Raw genomic sequence first — 21,105 nt, forward strand, 5'->3', positions numbered from 1 at the left:
ACCGCAAATTATACTTCAATTCTAATAAATAAAGTTAATGTGTCGGCATCAGCTTAAATAATCTTACGTATATCACAATTATATGCTTCATTTATCAACCAACAAAAACACTCTCGCCACGTGGTTTATATTTATTAGGTAAAAAGAAAAGTTAGTCATATATCTTTCAGAATGTCACACTTGTGTGAGACTGTTTTACGAATCTTTATTTGTTAAACGGGTCGGATTGAATTATTATCTAATGAGAATACACCCAAAAAAAAAAAAGAGAACTAATCTTACTCTTATATCTGTAAAAATTAAACAGATTAATCATTTTTTTTTTAAAAAATAGTGACAATTTCGTAATTATCATTAATTCTAAACCAAATAAAACCAAGAACTCAGACATAAATTCTAAAATATAAACTCTAACAGGGAGTTTGGTTGGGAGGAAGGAATTAGGGGGGAAAAGAATTGTAATTCGGTGGAATTGCAATTCAATGAATAAAGTAGGAATTGAAATTACAGTGTTTGGTATGCAGAAATAATAGTACAAGGAATTAAAAGGTAAGAAGCGACAAAATGATTAAAATGCCCTTATGTTGTGGTAGTAGTAGTAGTAATAATTTCAAAAATAATTAATAATAATAATAATAAGTATAATAATAATTCTTTCAAAATAATAATAATAATAATAATAATTCTTTCAAATTAATTTTTTTTTTTAAAAAAAAGACAAAGGGTATGGGAGGAGGGGCAAAATTGTCTTTACACCAACAAATTGCCCCTCCTCTCCACCGAATTGCAATTCATGGGGAAGGAATTGCAATACCCCATGAATTGCAATTCATCATTTGGAAGGAATTGCAATTCCCTCCAACCAAACACTGTAGTTTGGGAATTCACTGAATTACAATTCTCCCCAAACTACATCCAACCAAACAGGCCATAAGTGCAATTTACTTGCACATTTTTACAAGTGCAATATTTTAATTTTTAATACTAAATGGCAAACTTAAAAAATTATAAGAAGTGTAGATTTTAGTGTTTAAATTTACATAGTAAAACTTGTGATAATTACAATAATGTCACAACCCAATGGGGTAGCTCAAGTTGCAAGTGAACTCTTTGGGGAGAAGAAAGTTACGATAATGCCACCATATTTTCTTCTAAAAAAATAATATCTCTCTGATTTTTTTTAGAAGATATAAGACTAAAATTGATTCTTAATTTTACCCTCGCTTATTCTCATATGATGCAATACAAACATATTACTCAGGGCGCATATATATATATATATATATATATATATATGTTGATGTAGTGGTGAGGAACAGAGGAAGACATAAATCATGAAGGTGTTGGTTGGTTCAAACTAACCAATGGCGTTGAGACTTGAGAGCGATGTGAAAGCAGTAGTAGATTATGGTTGGTTCATTGTATAACAACCAAATTGAATTCCACTTATTTGTTTTATAATTGATGTCTCTTCTGTGAGTTCTGTCAAACATAATATACTACTCCGTAATTGATAGACCAGTCAACCATTACAAAATAAGGCTCCCTTGTAGATGAAAATTCACTTTAGTTCTTTTTTCAAAATATTCATTCTCTTTGATCATAATATTATTATGGAATGACATTTTTTTCTCCATTAACAAAATCTTTAAAATACTATTAAATATAATGACATTTCGATTTTTTTTATACAAAACAAGTTGACTTGGAAGCATTTGGATATGGATGGATCTGAGAGTATGTAGTGGACACTACTGCCATGCATGAACTTGAAGACTAAGGTCATCTTCACCCTATAGCTGTAGTACTGTTCTAAGGGGCAATCTTCCTTGGAGTAAGTAATACGGATCCCATATATAGAAGTGGTACTATAAAGCTTATCTGTAAGAAAATGGAAAATGGACAGACAATCATAGACTCAAGTAAAAACATATGACAATACATGGTCCCTTTTATCAGATAAAAGGATAGACACAACCTAAGACTAAGCTATCTATATGTCTTATCTTAATCATGGGGCCAACTCTCCTGTGGCCAGTACAAAAAATCACACAGCTAGCAAAACATGAAGGGAGGGTTACATTGATAGTGTTCCCTCTTATGTGAATCAACAACAAATTTAGAAAATAACCCGAACAAGAAAACACGAATGGATGCAAACAAAGTTCGATCACCAAATACAACGTGGACATCTTTGTTGGATTATTCAGTGCGGATCAGTTTCTAGAAAGGGCTAAAGCGGACAACACAATCAACAGTAAAAACACGAGGCATCCTATGTAGGATCCGACCAAAGAACCCGAGACACGCTCGCAGAAAGAGTCGTGCTGTTGGCAAATGGTGACCGGGGTTGCCTGGACATTGCCGTTGTGTGCTAGGTGTACAATGCCCGCAGCAGCTGAAGCTCCGGATGTCAATAATGCTAGCATTACCTGCACAACAGCAAACCACTCAGCTATTCGGTCAAAACACTATTTGTTTAGCGACACATTAGGTAATACTCATAATTTGAGGGAATTTACCGTGTCAAGGAAGATCAAAATTACCCTGGTGATTCCTGCACCACTTTTCACTATGTGGAAGATTGATAGGGCAAGGGATAGAACCAGGTAGCAAATTGCAATCACATTTGCCACAACAAAGAACCTGTTTTGCAAAATATAAATGGCATCATTAAATTTCATAAACAGGAATACTTAACAAGGTTGCGACCATATGGTATAGTTCAAGATAGCTAAATATTAACGACGGAGTGTGATGAAGTCTTACGTGAAGGTAGGAAGACCATTGTGCTTGATCCCAAACCTAAAGAATTGCATGGAAAAGGGGAGCGTTTGGTTAATAGTTGACATGGCAATGACACTCCCTAAGGTACCAAACATGGCCACAATTCTCATGATAAAATCGAGTTTGGACACCCCTTTATTCACGTCAGTCTTCGGGGGAGATTCATTGGAGGCCTCACTGGCTTCAAGAGTTTCTGGTTTCATCTTCCTAGCTCCAAGGACCAAGGATGTGATTATCTGGTTGGTTTGAGACTGAATTATCTCGGCTAAGCATGTGAATTTATACATGCTGTCAAGTAGTACAATCAAGAATGCACATTGCGGTTTGAGATGGTTGGTGTGGAAAACACCATATTCTCAATGCCAAATGCATTAGTCAATATGTGGCCAAACAAAAATACAGGTGGTAAAGCAAATCCAATTTGAATGGCTTTTTATCAGATAATTATAATTTTTTTTCTTGTCTTGCCATTTTCTTTTCTTGGCTAATGTTATGCTAAATTTAATCAGACTAGAACATGTGGTGCCATATGATTTATCTTCAGAGAGCCAGGTTTTGTTATTGACCTGCAAAGTAAAGCAAGAATAATAGTGAGACTTTACCTGCATCTTTTTAAGGGACAAGTATTATTTTACTAGTGCTTTTGTGCCTAACAACTCAAACATGTCCTTGAACTACTGTCCATAAATCTTTGTTTCCTAGGTTTTATAGCATTATGAATTTGTTTATTTCTAATTTTTGACAAAAGAGATTAGGTAGGACACATGACATTTTAATGTTAGCAGTGAACCCTAGGCGGCTTTTAGTCTGCCGACCGACTAACTGGCCGACTAGGCGCCCTAGGCGCCAAGTTAGGAGTCTAACTCGGCCAAGTTGAGTGCATAACTCAACCAAGTCGGTGCCCAACTCGGCAGAGTTGGCGCTCAACTCCGCCGAGTGGTTTTTTTGGCCTACTCGGCTACTCATCTTTTATATTTCTCTAGCCATGTACTCAACTAACCATCTAACATAAGCAGTTGACTAATTTGGGGATTATAACAGTCTAACTCCTAGCCTTGAGTGGAAAAAGCGGAAACGATATACTCGGATTACTCTGCCGCCTAGGCGCTAGGCGCCCCCGGGCGCCCAACTAGTGCCTAGCGCTTTCTGCAACATTGGTTAAATTATACTCCGTATCAGTTAATGATTTTTTTTTCATTGCCATATTAAATTACTCTAGTTTCTACTTTCTAGTAAACAATACATTACCACATATTGAGGAAGAAAAAAGTAACAAAACTGAGCGTAAGTGCAGAGAAATATACACTTTGTTACCCCTTCTTGGCATTTGGATTCTTCCGAGAAAATCCAACTTCAGAAAGAAATCTTGATAAAAATCCACCTTTCTTTTCACCCCCGTTTTTGTCATTGGAATTGTTCAAATTGCTGATTAGAGACCAGTGAGTGTCAAAATCAGGCTCATGCCCACTTTGCTGCATTGTATGTAAAACCTGAGATGCCTTGCTAAAGCTCTTCTCAGAGCGGTACTCATTAATCACAGCGTAATACATTTCCCTGCTTGGAATTTCACCTATTCGAACCATCAAATCAAGTAAATTTTCTGCCTCTGCAACTCGGCCTCCTTTACATAAGCTACGGACAAGAGTGTTCCATGTGCTGATGTTTGTTCTTAGGTTCCTGCATAACATCTCAGTATGGAAGTCCAGAGCTAGATCCAACATGTTACATGAACAAAAACTCTGGATAACGTAATCAAAACTGGTAGAGTCTGGGGCATTCCCTTTCTTCAACATTATGTTCAGAAGATCTACTGCTTTGTCTACATTTCCGTGCTGGCAAAACCATTTAATAAGAACATCATAGTCGATGTTTCCTGGAATCAGGCCTTTTATAGCTATACGGTCTAAAAACTGCACTGCTTCTCTGAGGTTGCCACGAGAAAGAAGGCCTTCGAGTATGACATTCTGAATGACTGAACCAAGAGTCCAACCTCTCGATTCCATTTCCTCACACAAGTTCAAAGCTTTTTCAAGCTCCCCATTGCAGCAAAGGCACTTTATTACCTCTCTAAGACTACGATTATTTGGCCTAAGATCTTTTTGCATCATAGCTTTCAAATACTGCAAGGAAGATGACACATCTTTACACCGAGAGAATCCCTGAATGAGGAAATTGTAAGTGACTTCTTCAAGCAGCAGTCCTTCAGATTCCATTTCATGTACAAGTGTATTCACAATTGAAGTTTTATTCACTGAGAAGAGGCGAAAAATCAGTATATTATATATCAAAGTGTGTGGAAGGTTTCTTTCCTTAAGCATAAACTCTTTCAAGTTCAATGCAAGATGGAGCTTGCCTTCTGCACACATTAAGTGCAAGAAATTTCTGTAACTTGCAACTGTAAGATTCAAGTTCTTCCGGATCATGACACCAAGCAGCTCTCCAATTTTCTTGAAGTCTTTAGCTTGAAAGTATCCTTGAACTAGAAGATTATAGACTTCCTTGTCGAGGACAAGGCCCTGCCCCTGCATCTCTTGGCAGAGTTTTGATGCTTCACCAACCATCCCAGATTGGCAAAAACCATGCAATAGAACACAGTTTACATAAAGCGAAGCAGAAGGTTTCTCTTTTGCACAAATATCTTTCAAAACAACAGCTTTCTCAATGTTACCAGTCCTGCATAACTGAGGAATTAACTTAATACATACATCGATGGGCAGGAGGAAATTCTTAGAAAGCATAGTTTCAGATAGCACAAAAGCTTTGGCAAATTTCTTTTCTTTACAAAATCCATTGATAAGAAGGCAATAAGTCCCATGGTCAGGGATGTAACCATGGCTTATGAGTGTGTCAACTAAAACAAGAGCAGAGTTTGTATACCCCGAATCACAAAGATGCTCAAGAAACTCATTAAAGGCAACGAAGTCTTTATGAGGGTAGTGCACTAGCACGGCCTCAAATAGCCCTAGAGCCTTGCCAAGCAATCCTTGTTGGCATAGGCATCTGAGAAGAGCTTTTCCATCCTTCAAGCCAGGAACCCAGTTATATCTTTGTGCAAGCTGCAAGTAGTTAGCTAGAGCTCTTCTATCGCCTTTCTTGCATAAACCAAGTAGCAAGACAGTATGGGTTTGATTCTCAACACTTAGATGCTGCTGTAGCATCCCATTCACAATTATTCTTGCTCGGTGCATGAAACCTTTTTTACCATAAGCCTGAGCAAGCTTATTTGAAGTTTCTTGATCAAGCTGATACTTAAACTTAGGATTTTCCTCCATCAGACGGATAACCGTCTTCATACTAGTGCGGCATTCACAAAGCCCTTTCACTAATGTTGAGAACACAGGCAAAGACAGCTCTTGACCCCACCTCGCCATATTGTCAACCATTAGCATAGTTTCTTTGATGTCTTTGCTCCCAATGCAATTCAATATTTGGGACTCAAAATCGGGAAGCATGGCATCATCAAGAACTTTTTCCATAGCAGTCTCATACTTTTCCAGATCCGTATCCAGATAAAGTCCATTCCCAAGGTCATCGAAAAATTCTGCCTTAGAATATCCCAATTCACTATCTCTTTGTATCTTCACAGCAGAGGGACCAAGTCCCAGTAGTGTAAATGCTTTGGTAAGTGGATCCTCTAGGGGTGTTAGTTGGATGAAGCCACAGTTTGCCATCTGGACAACTACAGCTTTCACTTCAGCAAACTGTCTAGCTTTACAATACCCTGCTAAAAGAACCCTAAGAGTTGATAGATGGAGCACTTCTGCCTTATCTTTCATTTCATTGAGAATTTCTTGAGAGTGCTTCCACATATCCTGCTTGAAAAGGCCACTCAAAAGCGAGTCATATGAATATATCTGGGGCTTGAGACTTCTTGACAGAATCTCAGAAAAATAAACAAATGCATCCTTCAGTTTTCCCTCATGGCAACTCCAACCAATCAAAATCCCAAAGGTTATTTCATTGGAACAAAAACCTAGTTCTTCTAGCTTCAGCCTGAACGAGTTAGCACACTCGGAACCAAAATCAGTGCACAAAGAATGTATGATTTTATTGGCAACATAAACATCAGGGAGACATCTTACTTCAACAAAGAAACTCAGTATATCATCATAATCCTTTTTCTCACAGTATCCAGTAACCATGGAATTGAGAACTAAATCATTGGGCTTGATTCCAAGAGTTAGAACCTTCTTAACAAGATTTCTAGCATCCTGAACTTTACCTTCGGCACACAAAAGCCGAACAACACTCCCATAAATGCACCCTTCTGCTATTGTTCTTCCCAAACCAAGCTCTATAGCATCAACAAAAATTTGAGACCCTAATTGTGTCTCATTTAATTGAACTAAGAACTCAAGCAGGACTTTATAGCATGATAACGATGGAACTAGGCCTAGAATCCTCATTCTATCATAATTTGAAACAGCCTTCTTCAATTGAAGCTCATCCACATACCCTTGAATCAAGTCACTGAAAATTTCATGATCCTCCAACAAAATTCCTCGAGTACCCGCCATGGATAGCAAGGATTCAACCTCCTCAAACAGGCGAACCCGGACAAGCATCGACGCCATGATCTTGTAAGATTGAGGAAGATGTTCAAAACCCTTAGTCTGCTCACTGGCCCGCTTAAAAATCCCCAACAAAGATTCGACCTTTTTAGGCTCAAGCACAAAATTATCGCCGCCGCATTGAAACCCAAGCAGAATTTCAAGAACATCTTGGGGTTTTAACAGACGAACTCTCCAGAATTTGCGAACAGTTTCCGGGGAGATGCAAGAAAGCGTGAGGAAGTAATGTTTGAGAGATTTGGTGTTGTCGCGGAGATGTGAGCAGTTGGATATCACATGTTTTGCAATGCCACGAAAGTTATCCGAAGATGCATTATTTGTGGTGGGTTTTGTAGGCGATGCAGAAGATTGGAGAGGGATGGAGGAGAAAGGAGTAAAATGGAGGAGAAGGAAATGAACCTGCTTGATTTGCAGCCTGCTTGAATGGAAATTGAAAAGAAGATGAAGCATTCGACTGCGATGGAATGGAATGGAAGAAACAACAGTGGAGGAGTAGTAACACTTCGTTGTTCCTTTCTATCTCAGCCGTCCATGTCCATCATCAACTTCAGATGCCCATGGTTGCCACTCTTGGGCTTACTAGAGGCCCATCTTCTTGCTTTCTAGATTTATTTTTTTTTTCATTAAATTTAGTAGCTTCTTTCTAGATTTTTTTTTTTTACATTAAATTTAGTAGCTTATGCGAGACCATCCCTAAAATCCTTGTCCAATAGTTTTGGGGTAAGTAAATCACGAGTCATTAGTAAAAAGTAAATAGCAAGCCATTTTGAAAAAGTATAATGTTATTCTCATGTTAATTAATTTTTTTGTAATGTTATTCAGCATATTCTTTAAAAATATTTTTTTGAGAATTTAGTTAATGAAGAAGTATCAAATAATTTTTAAAAATAATTTGAGGGTGTGATTGAGTGGAATGGACTGATTCATCTTTAACCAAAAGATAAAAGTTTGATCTTGTCTTTAGATATGGAGCAACCAATCTCTAGACCAGCTGTCCTACATCTACAATTCAATAAGGAGATTAGTCACTGTGTTGGGTAGTGAAAATCATGTGGCTATTAACTAGTTAGAATCATACCTTGAAATGGGACAAATATTACACTTAGCTTTGGTGATGGAAGGGGGAGGGGGGGATTTGATTGGCGGTGGCGACATTCCATTCTTGGAGTAAAAGCTAAGCTAGTTTGATATATTCCCAATAACTTAAAAGTTGTTTTAGCTGTTTAGGTTGGTACTTTGAAAATCTGAAGAGTGGAAGGAAGATGAAAAAGAAGTTGACGAGGATGGAATTAAATGAAAAAATGTTGATATATACATATTGAATTAGAATATAAGCATGCAAAACGTACAATAGGCAATAGCAGCATATCAAAAAGAGTTTGTAGTTAGTAGTTATATCTAAAAAAGTGCACAAAATTCGGAGAAGTCGATCCTCCCATCTCCGTCTTGGTCGAACATCCTCATCATATTCCTGCAATTCTCCAACTCTAAACCTTCCTTCAATCCCAGCGCGCACATGACTCTCTGCAATTCTTTCTCCTCAATAAACCCATCTTTGTTTTCATCGAAAACATCGAAAGCAGCTTTCACCTCATCCAACTCAAAACCACCATCTTCTTCTTCCTCACCACCAAATAGCCCAATAAAGTCCTTGGAGCTCAACCTCTTCTCTCCACCCTCAGACTCAGGGTGGCAAGAAATCCCCAGTTTTGAAAGAACCGTCTCCACCTCATCCCTGCCAATGCTAATTTCATCCTCTCTGAAACGGGGCAGCTTTTGATTCAACCCAGAATCTATAGTGTAATTGGAGTGGACAGAAAACTGAGATGTTAATATGTTGAAAATCTTTCTCCCCCATTCGATGATTATGTAGAGCAAAATGAGCCCAAAGAAGCCGTGGATGGGCAACCACGGGAGTGGAGTAGCAGCGATGGGCATCTTCTTCATAGGGACACGGTTCTGAGAGTTGGAAGCCATGGCTCGCCACACTACTTATATTAGCTTCTCACTTTTTCAATCCAATTCTCGTAATAAAGAGAAATTATTGGAAGCAAATAATAAAGGAGAGGAGAATTTAAGTTTTTGGTTACGTTGTTGATGTGTGTTCTGATGGGATGGGAATTTATATATACATTTGAGAAGAGAAAGTTAGGCGGTGGGGGAAGAAGCAAAGGAAGCTTCTCGATTTCAAACCTGCTCCGATCCGGCACAAATGGAGGAGCTGAGCCTGAGGTGAGGTATCTTAATTAGTTGGGGAATAATAGGGTATGGTGGCCATTTTTGGGTGGGAATACGTATCCTATGCAATATGCATCGCATAATATTCCATTGACTGGGTTGAGACTTGAGAGACAAACAAGTGAAGTTTCATTCAACTTTCTTAGCCGGCACGGAACTTTCCTCGCATCTTCCAATCATATCATGGATGTTTTCCCACACCCTAGCTTATGTTTAATCGGTATTTACTCTTCTTCTTCTTTTCTTTTTCTTTTTTTTTTTTTCAATTTTTTGTTTTTTTTAAAATACGTAGACGATTTTAATTTGGACTAATTCTAAAGCTACATGGTCTCGTCCTTAAAGCCTCTATCAAAGATAAATCACCACTCTCCACGAGGCCTCGTCCTTTGAACTCTTACAAAAGGTAAATAACGAGTGACAGTACAACAATGCCCGTCCTTCGAGCTCCTACAAAAGGTATTTGCTTATTTGATTTTAGAAAAAATCAACACTTTTGTCTTATGAATTGTTTTACTTTTGAAAATTTTTTCATATTAATTGATTTAAACTAATTATGTTCCGCCAACTACTATGACACTTATGTTATCACTCTGGGCCGATGGTCACAAAATCAAACCTGAGTGGTGAGAGTGTACCCGCCTCTTAGGCATTGGTGTTATATAATTATCAAATTTTGCCATTTAGAATTAATATCAATTATTAAAATTTCACTCTATTCATGTGGTTGTCATTTTTAACCGTAAATATTAATTTTAGATGATAAAAATAACCGTCATATGTTAATGGAGTTTAACAATTAAATAACACTAGGGATAAAGTGTAACACTATGAGCAATTAATGAGCTAATAAATTTGTTTAAATTACTTTACAAAGATCACATTTTTAAAAATAAAACAATTTAGAACTCAAAGTGTTATTTTCTCTTAATTTTATATTTTGCCCCGTAGACCGTAGTTTCATACCAAATTACACTTTTCACAAATACGTTTGAATTTTAGTTCATTATTTTCTTCCCACTTAAGTAATTGAATGATATTTGAATTTTTATATTACCAAACAAATTTGAATTCGAATCTCAGTATTCCGATCCCATCTATATTTGATGCAAAAATAATTAAATAATACATATATAATTGTTAATCAATTATTAGGTAGAATAGTTTGGAATCTCATCAGAAGTAAAGAGGTGATATGATGGCAATCATCTTGTGTTCTAGTGATACAAAATGACTCTTTCAAATAGGAGGTTATAGGTTTGAGTCTCAGTGAGAACATGACGGGTTACACTATAACCCCCATCAAATTGTAATATATTAAAATATAAAAAATACATAAATAAAAACAAGAAAGAGAATGTGAATATGAATCGTAATAAAAAATCAACACGCATAATATATTGAAATAGTCGTATTTGTTAGGAAAAATTTCTCTTTATTTTATACTTTTATTCAACGAGGAGAAGACTAGAAGTAAAGTCAGTCGTCAGGAGAAGTTTGTTTAAATATTCGCGAAAGTCTTACGCAAAAAGGAAGCAGTAAATTCTGCACGTCAACAACACGTCTTTCTGTTTCCTATGAGAAAAAAATATTAATTGAAGAAAATCAGAAATAATAACGAACCACTATGGTTATGTTTGGCAAACCTAGCTGAAAAGATAGCTGAAAGCTGAAAAGTAGCTAAACTGAAATCTAAAAAACTGTTAAGTTAGCTGTTATGCTTAAAAGTGTTTGGTAAAATTAGTTTTTTTAATAAGCTAATAAATGTAAAAAAAACTAAAAAAGTCATCTTCATACAATTTAAATAGTTTTGAATTTAAATAGGTTTGTTTATAAATTAAAATATAAAATAGTGAAATCAATATATTTTAATAAAATATAAAGTAAGAACATATATTTGAAAACATATAAAGTTATAATTCATAAGATTAGTTCATAGAAAAATCAATGTTCGAAAATAAATGTCAAATTGAAATTACAACCATACATATTGAAGAGAAAAAGCCAAAAAGGTTTAGCCAAAAAGGTTTTAATTGGGAATGGTAATGATGTCATTTCTTTTAAATAATAATGTTAAAGATGGAAAAAAAGTGAGGAAGCTACTAGCTTATTTTGAAACGCTATAAAAAATAAGCTCTTATTTTAAGTTACTAGCTTATTTTAGGGACATTACCAAACAGAGCTTATAGCTTATTAGTAGCTTAAAATAAGCTATAAGCTCCTAAATAAGCTCTACCAAACAGAGCCTATATGTATATTTTACTACTTCATCCGCTATATTTTATGTTTTTATTCGGTTTTGACTAAAATTATTTTTTAATTTAATTTTTTTTGCAAGCTTAATTTAATTTTTCATAATATTAAATTAATATTATTTTATAAAATTTATATATTTAGAAAATACATTAAAAATATTTTAAATTTAAAAAAAAAATTTACAAATAATTAAAAAATAAGTAAAAGATAAAGAGTTGGTTAACCAGTGAAAAAGTAAACCTGATAAGTAAAATGTGATAGAAAGTATTATTTTTATATGAACTTTTTTTTTGAAAACATTTTTTGTTAAAACTATATAATGTTATTTTGTCTTATTATCTTGTATTAGGATTGATGGGTACTCCCGAGTAGGGTACCCAATCTGGAACACACCCACGCACTCAGGGCCTACAGCCTATTCAGAAGATTGAGGGGAACCTAAATTGGGGCGCGTATAAGGTACAGGTGGGCCGCTAATCCCTCGTTGTCGATCAGTACAAGCTGCAGACCAAGCAGTCAGGTCTGATCTCTCGCTAGCACACCAGGTCAACCCCAGTCGCCCACCCCTCCGCAGGCAGTCGGGGTTAGCATGGCAGACTGGATGCTAGACTCTAGGGCAAGAAAATATATTTCTTTGAGATTTCTTCCAAATTTGGACGAGATTTCTCTTTCCATCATTAGGAAAGAAATGAAATCTGATAGCTTATGAAACTTTTTTTAAAATCAACTTTGTTAATATCTCTCTTTCCTTTCCCAAAGCATGCAAACCTTGTATAAATAATTAAATACCCCTCCAGAGGCACATTGAAAGGTGCTCAGTTTCAAGTTCTCTAGCAATAATTTTGCCACCTTACTATATATCTCAATTTCCCCTTGATTGTTTTGCGATAGTATTAGCACGTCGTCTGTCTACCTCATGGCCGTAAAACTAACAAGGATTTTTTCGATTAACAAATAAACATATATTATATTTATTATTTTTTACTGACAAGGTATAATATGATTAATCTAGAAAAACAAAATAATGTTTTTTGTTAACGTATCTTTCTTTCCTCTCGTTTTCCTTATCATTTCACCCGATCAATACACTTAGGTGTAAACAAAATATACAAATTAAATGTTTTATTTTATTTGTTTATACAGCACTCATAACAAATCATATCATTTGATAGCATGTTTAATATAAAAATTAAATTCATATAACATTTTCTTTGTTTTACTTGACTGTTGGTCTACGACAGTTTATCTTATTTTCTGATTCGTAATTATTTCACAGTCATACCTTAGCCCACTTTTCACGAGTCATGCCTATGGTCTTTTATTTTCGGAGTACCATTTTCTTTAGGGCCAAATTTTCATTAGCTTGAACAATTACAATCCCCCAACCCCTACCCACACGGCAAATTATAACATGAACTAGAGTCCACCTTACGTTGTAAATTCTGATCCAAAATGATATTCAGATAATATACACGAAATTAACATATTATGAAAAATTATATTAGATTCGACCAGGTGTTCGGTAGACGGCCCAAAAAGGCTCGTGAAAGTAGTCCGGTTAGAGTTACTGAAGAATAATTATGGCAACAGTCAATCATTAAAAGATGACAATAAAACATTTATGGAAGGACAAGCATATGCGGCAGTGACTCTTGTGCACAATAACCAAAAGCCTAGTCTCTGTGTTCAGCTGAGTTACCATATACACTACCTCGACAATAAAGGGGAGCGACCAACCAGTATATATGGGCTTGTCGGCGACCACCCAAGAGTCACCAAATCAACATTAGCTCCGTTTGTGATGATCGAACAAAAAGTTGTGCTTTTCAGGTTCAAGTTTGTGAAAGAATTTTTGAGTATTTTTCATTGTTGAAAGATAAGGTGACCACTAGAAAGGGGCGTCAGGAGTCAAGGACGTTGTTGGAGCCGATTCCGTGCATGATTTGCGTGATAGGTTGAGTAGGCCCAATTCTAGGGAGCTTTTAGAGACTTCCGTGAAGGGGGTTGTTATGCCATGGACTATTAGGTTTATTTTTAAAAAATAATAGTATAGTACGTTGTGGTAATTTTGAAAAAGTCTGCTTAATGCAGGTCGAAGATGGGGGATGTAATTTTGAAAAAGTCTGCTTGATGCAGGTCGAAGATGGGGGATGAGAGTAAGTGGAGAAAGTATAAAATGGGTCGGATGGTGGTCTGGTGGATGTAATCCTCCCTAACCTATCCCTAATCCATTGCTATCCCCACATGGACTATAGTTCAAAATCCCCACATGGACTATAGTTCAAAATCGGAACAGCAGTCATGTCTAAGCAACTGATAAACCATGGAGAATTTGATCAAAAGAGTAAAAAACTTGTATATTTAGGGCACCCACATCATTAGATTTTGGAACATCATTTTTCTTTTTTTCATACGCCACGCTAGGCACGTAAAAGGGTCTTTGCTTCTTCTTGTTGGGTCAAACTAGTTTGTTTGTTTGTTTTTTTTTTAAATCCTTTTTCTCTCTCTCTTCACATCAGTCCTACTTGGCCTTTATTTTATTTTATTTTATTTTTCTCCTCTCTCTCTCTCTCTCTCTCATATCTCCTACTTTGGCCTTAAAAACTCCAAAAAAAACCATGTGTATAGAGGTTACTCTTAATTCAACAGAGTAAACTTTATACATTATTATTATTATTATTGTAGGTTAGTAACAGTTTGTTCAACGAATATGGCGTCTAGTGATTTGTCTAAAGCAAGTCATGCCGTCAGGTCAGAAGTAACATAGCATATTAGCATTTGACAAATGCTTATGGGGGCGGCTGTTTTTCTACTGGCTAGTGGCTACTACTAATACTATAGCAGTGTGCAAAAAGATTTACTCCTAAGGGTAAGGGTAAGGGAAAGAAGTACCCAGGCAGGCTGGGTATAGGTTATTAAATAAACTAGAACCAACCATAAAATTTTATCTCACTTCAAACATTTGAGAGAGCCTACTGCCTATACAATAAGTTGGCAATCTGTTTCATCCTTTTCTCTTGGCAAGATCTGAAAATAGATAGTAGTGAATGGCTGGCGATGGGTGATGGGCGATGGGCGAGTTCGGAATGCATGATTTCTGATCCTGGAGAAACAAAAGTGATGAAACAATTAGACAGAAATCAGATTGATTCAGATCAAACCAACAAGTGCAGAACATGAATGCTATTGGTATGCCATACACACTACAATCATACCTGTTGTCAGCAGTGATTGTAGTAAACCTCACCACTGATACTTTGCAGCAACAAGAACTTCCTCGTACTTCTCAGCAGCGTGATCCCAGCTCAAGTCTTGCATCATTCCACGCCTCTGGAGCCCCTCCCAACTCTGCTTGTACTGCCGGTATGTTAATAAGCAATTCCCTAGTGCATCAATCAGCTGATTTGCCTCAGCCCTACTGAATGTCCATCCATACCCTGATTCATTGAAAGGATCAAAAGGCTGCACCGTATCTCTAAGTCCACCCACAGCATGGACAACTGGGATTGTTCCATAGCTCATAGCATACAGTTGGTTCAGTCCACAAGGCTCAAATCTTGATGGCATCAGCAGAATGTCTGCACCCGCAGTTATCCGGTGTGCAGTCTTTACTGAGAACCCAACCCATCCTCTGACTTTGTCACCGTATTGACCTTCAATCTGCTTGAGCATCTGTTCGAGGTCAGGCCTGCCTGTGCCCAGCATAACCAGCTGCACATCTTGACCCATCATCCAAGGGATTGCCTCGGCTATCAAATCAACACCTTTTTGGTGGTCAAGCCTCCCAATGAAACCAATTAGTGGGACATCATCACGAACAGGCAAATTCATTTCCTTTTGCAATGCTGCCTTGCACTGAGGTTTACCAGTCTGCAAGGTGTCCAGGGAATAGTTGGCATAGCCATCAGACTTCAAGTAAACATCCAATTGGGGATTCCACTCTTCAATATCAATCCCATTGACAATCCCCTGCAGTTTCCACTCATTCTCATTAATGATCCCATGCAAACCCCATCCACCTTCAGAAGTTTTAAGCTCCCAGGAATATCCATGACTCACTGTGACTACACGGTCAGCTGTCTTTAGACCTGCTGCAAATATGTTGAAATGATCACCTCCTACTGGATCATACAGCTTAAAAAGGTCTGCATATTGAGCTGGTAGGTCCACAATGGAAAAATCATCCATAGGCCCGCGACCCTAAAGTAAGAGCATGGATCAATACTAACAAGAAATAGACAAGATGATTGTTGTAGAAACCTTAAGATGGAATAAACCTGGTGAGCTATGTTATGAATGACAAGCACGGATCGAGTGAATTTCATTACTCCATTGTCACGGAAATATGCTTTTAGATAGACTGGCAGTAATGCAGTATGCCAATCATTTGCAATGAACACTAAGTTTCCATCTCCATAGCAAATACCACCGCACGGAACATGCCACGGAACCTAATTTGCCAATTCAACAGTTCACTAAGCGCTGCATTAACAAAATCCAAAATAGAAAAACCAATTCAAGAAATACAATCTGCAAGATTTCTTTCCAATGCCCGAGGTGGCAAGACAGTCCACTGGCATCTTGATTCTTGAGATGGCCGAATGAGGAGATGACAAAACCGTATAAGTGCATTTTTCATTTAATTTATATTCACTTTTTAGTTTTTGTTACACTTTTCCATTCCCATTCTCTATTTGTATCAAGCTGTAAAATGTTAATTGGAAATTCTAGTGAATATTTTGTTCACTCGTCACCTAGAAGTTTCATGTTCCCAAATTTAATCTTTTGCATATCCTAAAAAGTTAGATATTGGTCAGGTGTCTACTGAGTAGAAGATTCTATTACAGTGTCCTTTTGACAGGAAGCAGTAGCCAAAGTACAGTGCCTACCAAATCTAACATACCTCAATAGCTGCTTTGCAAAATAAGACCATGCGCTTCAAAATGTCCTGCAATAGGAAGCAGAAAAATTAGCAGCAATATCAAACTACAAGGTACTGATGAATAAAAGATGACAAAAGACAAAAAGAATGGTGTGCCATCCAGAGCATATACTCAGGCAATACCTTATGTTACACAAGTGAATTGATAAACTAAGTAATGTCGTAATGATCAGCTAAAGCACATTGGTATTTTTAAAACTAGCATTAGCTGTAAGCTATAATATCACATTCTAAGGAAACTGTGATACATTCTGCAATCACATATAAAAGATCATATAAAACATCATAAAGAAGATATGCTTTAGGGGTTTCTCAAAACTATTATTATTACAAGTATTCAGGATGTTGAGAGAGGAATTATTTTCCCCTTTTGAAGGGGAGGGGGTTCATACCACACGATTTCCTCCATATATGTTGTTTCCTCTATGCTGGAATATAGGACTATCAATGAAGACAAAATCCACACCATCAATGTAGGCATGGAGATAATTCACCTCCATATCCTGCAAAGTTTAAAACCAAAGATTATTAGTACATATTTGCAAGGATACATAGGTTAAAACCAAAGATTATTAGTACATATTTGCAAACAAACAGGAATTTCAGGCCCAATGAATAATAAATGCATTTTGAATAACTGCCTACCTGACCATCAATCTTATACATTTTTCGAACTCCAGTATGTTGAGGTTCAGCATAGTTTCCATAAAGAGGAACCACAACCTATAAGTTCCAATGGAAAATAAACAAGTATTACAGGGTACGAACTCTTGCTAAAATACAGGGGCAGCTGAGTAATAGAGCTAATGAAGCACATTTAAATTTCAATGACATTGATAATACTCATCTATGATCTTTCTCTAGTACAGTTCACCTACAATGATATTAACACAAGAAGCTCAATAACATTACCATAACTCTGTGTCCACGCCGAGCCAAAGCCTTGGGTAGTGCTCCAGCAACATCACCAAGCCCACCTAAGATAATTCATTTGTGAGTCCTTGCATAGTCATTGCAATTATACAGGTGGATGTATTTGTTGCTACTATATGGACATACACCATTATATAAATTCAAGCTTTTGTTCTTCCCATTTAAATATCAAGCTTTCAAACTGGTTCATTAAAATGGTGTTATTCTTCAGTCTATTTCTGGAGTGTAGGAAACAATTTGGAACAGGATGTCAAGTACAGATCCCATTCAACATATTAAGGTAACAACCAATGCCATATTTAATTTTTTTTGTCATTGGGGGGAGGGGGGTTGTTTTGATGGAACTATTCTGACTCTTATATATCAGTTAGAGCAATGAAACAATATGATAAGTAATGATACAAGACATTCCAGGAGGAATTATGACAATGCAACTAATTCTGAAACTTAAGCCATCGGAATAAAGAATTAGTTCAAGCATCCTAATGTTAACCTCAACACTCAACAGTGTATATAGCATATTGGATACCTGTTTTTGACCATGGAGCACACTCTGCACAAACTAATATAACATTCATGGCATTGGTTCCCGCCAATGGAGGCGGCTTCAAGTCTTCATTTACAGGATCTTCAGTCCCAACATCTATCTCCTTTGAACTTGACTCTCTAAGATCTCTTTTCTCATCCTCTAAAGTAGATGCAGATGCCATTGAAGAGGAGGAAGGAATATCAGACAAAATAATCTCCCTAGAAAAGGATACCACATTCTTTTGTGAATCCACGTCCAGTGGCATCACTTGACTGGACTTCACAGTATCAGAGGTAGCTTTTGCTGGCTCCTGAGAATTTACTGTTGAAGAAGTCACTTGACTTGGACTCAAAGACACTTTTGATAGAGCAGCTGGCCTTTCAGTAGATCCCACAGTCTTTGGATTTCTTTTTGTAGTTTTTTTGTCCGAATCTTTGTTCAAGGGCATGTCCTTTTTACCTGTTTGAGAAGTTTCAACAAAATGCTCGCTTACAGCTAATTGTGGATATTCTTCCAAGTCAAGAGTTGCTTGAGCACTTGAAGTAGATAATACTCCATTATAGTCGTCATCAGTGTCTTCATGGGTTGGAGCAATATCTGCACTTGCAAAACTGCCCTCCCCATCTTTAACACTACTATCTGGGTCAAGCAGGCTACTTTTTATTGAAGCCACTAATTTCTTTCTTTCAGCAATCTGCAATCAAGGTAATAATTCAACACAAGAAAAAGTTATATGAGAATGCATTGAGATTACCAGAATGACATCTAGAATGAACTAGTGTTCTGATATAATTCAAGTCTTTAAAAATAAAACTCATACACTTTGTATGCAGTTAAGCCCATAACAACATCCTAAAACAAAACAGTTTCAACCATGATAAAAATAGAAAAATGACCCATGCAGCCAAATTTCTTTTCCAAAGCAATAATAATCCTGATTTTGTTAGAAGCCTAAGCTCAACATTGGCACGTTTGCCACATGCTAAAACATGTAAATTCTCCAGAGTTGGTTTAGCAGGAGTCGACATTGAAGCAGGGGGGCTTTACATAATTGACTAGCTTTAGTTTAGCAAAAACAAGCAAATTATGTACATTCTCCAGTCCATTTGGTCATGTTTTGAATTCGTCTTTAGGACACTTAATCTTGTAATTTCATGGGTAAACATTATCCCCGAACAACTTCATTACAATCATTCAATCAAGGTATTAAACAACGCAAAGACGATGCTAGGATATAAAACTACAGAGTTTGGTTTTTCCTGAAAGAATACCTGTTGAAGTAGGTCTTTCTGCATGGTTAAAACCTTCTTGCTCTTTTCAATCGTAGTCTCCAAAGCATTCTCCGATTCTTCACTGTCGGCATCGCCTTTATCCGCCGCTCTTACTCGCATAATGCTCCCCATTTGATGCCTGCTGCGCCCATGGCCAAGAGACACCCTCGCGACAGCTTCATTCAAAATTCTGGGGAACACGACTAAGGAATCAGGTGAAGAAGCTCCAGAAATGGGGGATTTTCTCGGACGAGGCGTGAACAGGGGAAGCGCGGACCGGATAACTGAGCTCTCCATCACAATTCACAGAGATGAGAAGATGATCGCAAGGCGTTCGATGAATTGCCTCAACGAAGTGAGTCCGATCAGAGGAGGAGAAGCGAGTGAGGGAGCAAGGAGAGGGAAGTGAAGGGAGGGCCCAGGGAGGAAGAAATCAATCATGGAGGGTTCTCAGATTTGATGGAGAGAGGCGAGCCCACAGTACAAAGAGGATGATAGAAGTCCATTGATCGATGCAACACCGCAACCGTCACACTCAGCGCCCAACAGCCCTAGCAGTGGCAGTATTAGGTGGCGCAAACTCATAGTCTCATGATCGGTGATGCAGGTGGACGTTGGCCTACAACTACAGTCTACAGATTCAGCATTAAGGCCTTGGATGGTGTGAAGATAAAATTATACTCCGTTCCGTACAAATCATGGAAAAGATATTTTCAACTAGCACGTACCTAGGATAGGAATGACAATTTCGATCGGGTCTCTGGCACTTGAATTCATTCTATATAGATTGAATTTTTTGATGTGGTAATGTGTGATGGTTCGGGTGGCTCTTAACAAAATAAACTCACAGTAAATTTAAATTCGAATTTATGTGTGCTCAAAAAAAAATAAAATCGAATTTATGTACAAAATTCACCAAAAATTCCACTCAACTCACCGTAGGCAATTTATATCGTGGATCACGGTGCACAATGCATTGTGCACCCCGTATCAAAATGAGTTCTGTGTATTTTAAGTAATCGTTTTGTGTATTACAGGCAACCATTCTGTGTATTCTAGGCAACCGTTCTGTATATTCAATGTTTTTTTTGAAAATGTATATTCAATGTTAGTAACACATGCTGTGATGTGTTTATGCATTCGAATGTTAAGGTGGATGAGTTCTGTGTATTTTGTGTCAATATTTTGTGTATTCATGTTATTAACACAGGTTGTGATGTGTTTGTGCATTTGAATGTTAGGAGGATGAGTTCTGTGAATTTTGTGTCAATATTCTGTGTATTCCGGGCAAACGTTCTGTGTATCCTAGGCAAACGTTCTGTGTATTCTAGATAATGATTATGTGTAATATAGATATAATGAATTCGCTGGAGTCATTCGCGTCCACTAACATCAAAACGACACAACGTCGTTTTGGACCAGGGTCCACAATATAACGATTGCCCACCATATATATGATCATGTGAAAATATCTAACCCAAGAGAGAAATCTGAATCACTCAGAATCGTACACATATCCAAATCTAACGGATCAAAAACACTGAACGCAATAAAATATATTACAAGTGTAAGTAAAATGTA

At 37.1% G+C, this 21,105-nt stretch overlaps 4 protein-coding genes across 5 annotated transcripts; all 4 read right to left on the reverse strand.

Moving 5' to 3' along the window:
* Nucleotides 1-1,892: 1,892 nt before the first annotated feature.
* LOC115999028 (casparian strip membrane protein 1-like) lies at nt 1,893-3,096 on the reverse strand. The gene is made up of 3 exons (XM_031238753.1): nt 2,770-3,096; nt 2,523-2,646; nt 1,893-2,432 (listed from the first exon to the last, which is right to left on the reverse strand). Exons 1-3 carry the CDS (start codon nt 3,072-3,074, stop codon nt 2,217-2,219), a joined length of 645 nt encoding a protein of 214 aa, XP_031094613.1. The 5' UTR covers nt 3,075-3,096; the 3' UTR covers nt 1,893-2,216.
* Nucleotides 3,097-3,223: 127 nt separating this feature from the next.
* On the reverse strand, nt 3,224-7,877 carry LOC115999026 (pentatricopeptide repeat-containing protein At5g15280, mitochondrial). Of its 2 annotated transcripts, none has more exons than XM_031238751.1 (2): nt 4,102-7,877; nt 3,224-3,353 (listed from the first exon to the last, which is right to left on the reverse strand). In XM_031238751.1, the coding sequence occupies exons 1-2, from the start codon at nt 7,806-7,808 to the stop codon at nt 3,293-3,295; spliced, it is 3,768 nt and encodes a 1,255-aa protein (XP_031094611.1). In that variant the 5' UTR covers nt 7,809-7,877; the 3' UTR covers nt 3,224-3,292. The 2 variants fall into 2 exon arrangements, with proteins under 2 accessions (XP_031094611.1, XP_031094612.1); XM_031238752.1 differs by having other exon boundaries at nt 3,247-3,353; nt 4,092-7,877.
* A 744-nt stretch (nt 7,878-8,621) lies between these two features.
* LOC116000085 (probable calcium-binding protein CML45) lies at nt 8,622-9,556 on the reverse strand. The gene has a single exon (XM_031240105.1). The coding sequence runs from the start codon at nt 9,333-9,335 to the stop codon at nt 8,757-8,759; it is 579 nt and encodes a 192-aa protein (XP_031095965.1). The 5' UTR covers nt 9,336-9,556; the 3' UTR covers nt 8,622-8,756.
* A 4,993-nt stretch (nt 9,557-14,549) lies between these two features.
* On the reverse strand, nt 14,550-20,284 carry LOC115999029 (granule-bound starch synthase 2, chloroplastic/amyloplastic-like). Its single transcript, XM_031238754.1, has 9 exons — nt 19,525-20,284; nt 18,254-18,947; nt 17,704-17,768; nt 17,437-17,514; nt 17,184-17,294; nt 16,753-16,797; nt 16,127-16,300; nt 15,065-16,049; nt 14,550-14,952 (listed from the first exon to the last, which is right to left on the reverse strand). The coding sequence occupies exons 1-8, from the start codon at nt 19,819-19,821 to the stop codon at nt 15,093-15,095; spliced, it is 2,421 nt and encodes an 806-aa protein (XP_031094614.1). The 5' UTR covers nt 19,822-20,284; the 3' UTR covers nt 14,550-14,952; nt 15,065-15,092.
* Nucleotides 20,285-21,105: the final 821 nt, after the last annotated feature.

The sequence above is a fragment of the Ipomoea triloba genome, chromosome 12 (genome assembly GCF_003576645.1).
Source record: "Ipomoea triloba cultivar NCNSP0323 chromosome 12, ASM357664v1".
Taxonomy (NCBI): domain Eukaryota; kingdom Viridiplantae; phylum Streptophyta; class Magnoliopsida; order Solanales; family Convolvulaceae; genus Ipomoea; species Ipomoea triloba.

Coding starts and splice junctions, on each gene's coding strand:
- LOC115999026 (XM_031238751.1), bottom strand. CDS start 7,808: ATGCTTCATCTTCTTTTCAATTTCCATTCAAGCAGGCTGCAAATCAAG. Junction 3,354..4,101: donor AATCCAAATGCCAAGAAGGG/GTAACAAAGTGT, acceptor TTTACTTTGCAG/GTCAATAACAAAACCTGGCT.
- LOC116000085 (XM_031240105.1), bottom strand. CDS start 9,335: ATGGCTTCCAACTCTCAGAACCGTGTCCCTATGAAGAAGATGCCCATC.
- LOC115999028 (XM_031238753.1), bottom strand. CDS start 3,074: ATGTATAAATTCACATGCTTAGCCGAGATAATTCAGTCTCAAACCAAC. Junction 2,647..2,769: donor AATGGTCTTCCTACCTTCAC/GTAAGACTTCAT, acceptor TTTGCAAAACAG/GTTCTTTGTTGTGGCAAATG. Junction 2,433..2,522: donor TTTTGATCTTCCTTGACACG/GTAAATTCCCTC, acceptor GCTGTTGTGCAG/GTAATGCTAGCATTATTGAC.
- LOC115999029 (XM_031238754.1), bottom strand. CDS start 19,821: ATGGAGAGCTCAGTTATCCGGTCCGCGCTTCCCCTGTTCACGCCTCGT. Junction 16,798..17,183: donor TATATGGAGGAAATCGTGTG/GTATGAACCCCC, acceptor TTCCTATTGCAG/GACATTTTGAAGCGCATGGT. Junction 16,301..16,752: donor TTTGCAAAGCAGCTATTGAG/GTATGTTAGATT, acceptor TTGGCAAATTAG/GTTCCGTGGCATGTTCCGTG.